We start from the raw sequence: 4,792 nt of genomic DNA on the forward strand, positions 1-4,792 counted from the left end.
CACGACTTTAAAACGCCTTGTTGTTATGAAGCGTGTAAGTATACATCTAAGCATATCTCAATTTCCATACCCAGATGATGTGGGATGCCATACTATGGCATCTTACTACTCTGTAGGGTCCTTCCTATGTTGGGGCCAACTTTCCCTCAGTAGGATCCTTGGTGACCAGGGTCGCTTTGCGTAACTTCAAACTTCATGCCTAACCTTCCTATTGGAGTACCGAGCAACCTTCTCTTGAATAGCTGCCATGGTAACCTAAGCTTGATCTCTTCTTTCCTACAGAAGATTGAGATGTAGACTAATACCTTTATCATTGAATTCTGGCCAAAAGTTTTCTATTTGGAAGCCTCCCATCCAACTTCTGCTGGGATAACCGCGCCTATGCCAAAAGTTAAGACGTAGGGGGTTTCTTTGGTTGGCGTCCTCCTTGAAGTTCTACATGCCCACAACACTTCCAGGAGATTCTTAGCCCAATATCCTTTCCATTCACCAAGTTCCTTATTCAAAATTTTGAAGATTTTTTTTATTTATCTACACAACTTGCCCATTCGCTTGAGGATGTCCTAGGGATGAAAAGTAATTCCTGATATGAAGCTTTGAGCACCATTCACGAAGGAGTCGCAATCAAACTGCTTTCCATTATTGGTGACGAAAGCATGTGGAATTGCATACAGGCATACCACTGATTTCAACAAGAATTTCTCGATATTACTAGTAGTTATACTTGTTAGTGCTTCTGCTTTGTCCCACTTAGTGAAGTAGTCCACATCTATAACTAAGAGTTTGACACCTCCCTTTCCACGGGGTAATGGCCTTATTATATCCATCCCCCATTGTGAGAAGGGCCAAGGTGAGGAAATGAAGCTCAGCTCCTTAGAGGGTTGCTTTGGTACACTTGCAAACCTTTGGCACTTGTTGCAATTTTTAACCATTAGCAAGGAATCTTTGTGCATGTTGGGCCAGTAGTAACCAGCTCTAATAGCTTTGTGCGCAAGCATTCTTGCTCCCGAGTGACTTCCATACTCCCTCATGAATTTCCCACAGGATATAGTCAGCTTCTTCTTGGTAGACGCACTTGAGGAGGGGCCACATGAAACCCCTTTTATAAAGCGCATTACCCACCATCATGAATCTGGCTACTTTTGTTCTCAAATGTACTGCTTTTTTCTGATTTGCTGGGACAGTCCTATCCTTGATAAATTTAATGATTTTAGATGCACAAGTTGGCACAACTTCTAATATGAAAACCGAAACTGATTCTGTAATTGCTGGCTTGGAAAAAATTTGAACACTTTCCTCAAAAGTTTCAATTTCTTAATCGGTAGTTGAACCCAGACGAGCCAATCGGTCAGCTTTTTCATTATGTTCCCTCGGGATTTTTATTATGCTAAAATGCTTAAATTGCTTTGTAGCATCTTGTACTAGTGATAAGTACTGCTTCATTTTCACCCCCTGAGCCTCAAACACCCCCTTGTATGTGACTGACAATCACCTACGAATCACTTCGTATCTCCACATATTCGGTACCCAATTTTGAGGCCATGCTCAACCCGGCTAAAACTGCTTCATACTATGCTTCATTATTAGTTGCTTTGAAATCCATCCTTAGGGAGCAACTAAACTCTTTGCCTTTATCTGTAGGTTCAACCTCGCACTTGCAATCCATTAAACTACAATCGATTCGTACACTTGCGAGTTAAATAAATTTGCATAACAATACCCACAAACATTGTTAGTACTATGGTATTGAAAAGAATGAAGTTTCACACAAACAATGATTCTTATTCATAAGCAAGCTTAAAAAGGTGAACTCCATCTTCAAAATCTTTAGGACTCTCAAACCTCAAATTACTCATAAGTGGACAATTGAGACATTATATGTTCTGATAGGTGCAAAGTGAAATTAGCATACAATCATGAGGCTTCAATTTAATTTCAAGACAAATGGTTCAGTACCTCAAAATCGTAGGAATCCCTATCAGATGAAACAACCAAGGCAAGATGTGCATTTTTCTTCTATTTCTCTCTTTCTCTCTCCTTTTTTTTTTTTTTTTTTGGTTGTTGTGTAGGCTGTGCAATGCTTAGCTTCCTTTCTAAGACCCATGTAATGAGTGTTAGGCCAATGACTCCCAAACCAGATGGCTTTAGGGCACTAGATGTAAACATCCCCAAGGACTTATTAACGCAAGTCAAAAAGGCTATGAAGCCAAACTAGCCATACCATCAACCAAACTAAACTTCACACATTTTTATGCGAACACTCAATGCTTAATGAGGAAAGAGGTCTGGTTACTTAGTGAACAACTCAAAATGATTTCTTTTCATCGTTTTTCTTTTTCTTTTTTTACAAGCCAAGGTCATTCATCAATAAGTCATCCAACAAATTGATAAGTGCTAAAATATATGTATTTTAACCCCTTAACTTATATTTGTTAATTCCTTAGTTTTGTTAGTTTGTGCTATTTTATTTCTTTTATGTGTTTTATGTGTTTTTGTAGGCTTTTGGAGGAAAAGAAAGCATTTATGAAAGTGTGGGGTTTAAAGAGCAAATTTGGGAAAAGCTAGAGGTTCTGGCAGTGCGATCGATCGCAAGGGACCTGCGATCGAGTGCACTTTCAGAGAACGTCCAGACGAACGCAGGCTTCCGCTCGTGCGCACAAGAGGAGACTCGATCGGACTGGTGCGATAGAGCGCACACGGGCTGCGATCAAGCGCACCCATGCGTTGGAGAATAGTTAGCAGCCGCCAAAATTCCCTTTCCTTCCATATTAGGATTTTTCAAGTCCCACTTGTAATAGGACTAAACCTTACGAGTTTTCTAGGTTTACCAGGGGTTCTAGGATTTCTCTAGGCCTATAAATAGACCCTTAAGCCTCTAGAATAAACACACAATTTCAAGGAGAAGAATTGAAGGCTCTTCAAGTTCAAGTTTCGGGTTTATTCTTTTTATTTTATTTTATTTTATGAAGATGTTTAAGATCAAACTCATGTATAACTAAACTCCTTAGTAGGACTAGATTGAAGCACTAATTATGTTTCTTTAATATTTCAATATTGTCGCCTTTACGATAATCATATTGTGTTGCTTAATTTGATTAATTCTTGTTTTATCGAATTCTTCATATGTGTATGACTATGTTGTACCTAAATACTACCTAAATTAATAGATAATATATAGTACGTTTTAACTCGCAAGTGCACAAGATCAAAACAATAGTATAGTGTAGCAAGTACGAGGTCGATCCCACGGAGATTGTGATTTTGTTTTGAACTAATTAAAATATCAAATTGTCACAGATTTGATATTAAGAAAAATAAAAAGATATAAAGATGAAGTAAAGGTAAAGACAGGGCTTTGATATCCACCACTAATTATACTTAGATAATATAATAATATGCCAATGATCCAATCATATTATGAGTACTTAATGTTTGCCAACCTAAGGGCATGGGTGCTTACTCCTTAAGCTATTGATTTCCCTAAGCAACAAATTAGGCATGGGTGTCTACTCTAATTCTTTTCTTTCTTAAAGGATTTAGCATGGGTGTCTACTAAGTTGTTCTTTAAGAAAGCATAAAACTGTGGAAATCGACAAACATATGAGGCTTAGAGCATGGGTGTCTACTCCCGATTCCCCATGTTGATTAACCCAAGAATCCGGTGTGGATATCTTTTGTTACCTATGTTAAACTCAGGACTCGGTCATTTAAATTAATTTAACTAACTAGTCCATAGCACATGCATATAATGGCCAGTCACATACATATGAGGAATTCAAGAAAATAGGAATTAATCAAGTTAAGCAACACAATATGACTATCACAAAGGCACCAATATTGAAATATTAAATAAACATAATTAGGGCTTCAATCTAGCCATCCTTAAGAGTTAGTTACACATAATTAAAATAAAAGAAAAAGAAAAGGGAAAGAAAGAACCAAAAACTGCTCCTAGAAGTAGCCTCCAATCCTCTCCCCAAAGTTGTCTCCTTCTAATTGTCTCCTCAATTGTTAGGCTTTGAGGTCTATTTATAGGGCTTAGGAGAGTCCTAGAAGCCCTAGTAATCCTAGGAATTTCGGAGATTTAAGTCAAAGTCCAAATCGGAATAAGATTCGCCCAAAATTGTGGTCCTAACTTACGGCGTGATTTTGGCATTGCGACGCTCCAAATTGGGAAAATGATATTTCACAATGAATTGTATAATTTTTAGTTAGCTTTCTAATGCCTCTTGAATCACCTCAATCAAATATTTGAGATGAAAGTTATGGTCAAAATACCGAGACATGTTCAGAATCCAATTTTGCCTCCAATCCGATTTTGACTATTATTTGAGAAATTCCGATTTACTCATTTCCTTTATTGGATTAAACTTAACCATGATTGGCTAAACTTAACCATATCTTCTAGGTCTTCCCAATTTACCCTTTAAGCTTGGAATTTTTCCAGAAAGCGCTTTCTTTTCTTCCAAAATCCTATAAAATGAAGAAAATACAAAAAAGAAGTAAAATGGGCTAATTAACCAAAACTAAAGGATTAAAACATGCAAGTTAAGGGCTGAAAATATGAATATTTTAGCACTTATCACACCCCAAAACTTACATATTGCTAGTCCTTTACCAATACAAAACTAAAAACAAGAATGGAAAAACAGAAAACAAAAGATAAATCCATTTTTCATGGGATGTACGATTGCATTTAGCGTATGCAACAAGCCTTTTAAACCCCTAGGAATTCCCCAGTGGACGAGTGAAGTATCGTGAGGGTTTTCCAGAAATGTTACCCACAAACATC

The 4,792-nt window shown here is 37.4% G+C and overlaps 1 protein-coding gene across 1 annotated transcript; it reads right to left on the bottom strand.

The window, feature by feature from the left end:
* Positions 1–563: 563 nt before the first annotated feature.
* Positions 564–1,115, bottom strand: LOC148586902 (uncharacterized). Its single transcript, XM_088514387.1, has one exon. It carries the CDS (start codon positions 1,113–1,115, stop codon positions 564–566), a length of 552 nt encoding a protein of 183 aa, XP_088370513.1.
* Between the last annotated feature and the right edge of the window lie 3,677 nt (positions 1,116–4,792).

The sequence above is a fragment of the Corylus avellana genome, chromosome 3 (genome assembly GCF_965113065.1).
Source record: "Corylus avellana chromosome 3, dhCorAvel1.hap1.2, whole genome shotgun sequence".
Classification (NCBI taxonomy): domain Eukaryota; kingdom Viridiplantae; phylum Streptophyta; class Magnoliopsida; order Fagales; family Betulaceae; genus Corylus; species Corylus avellana.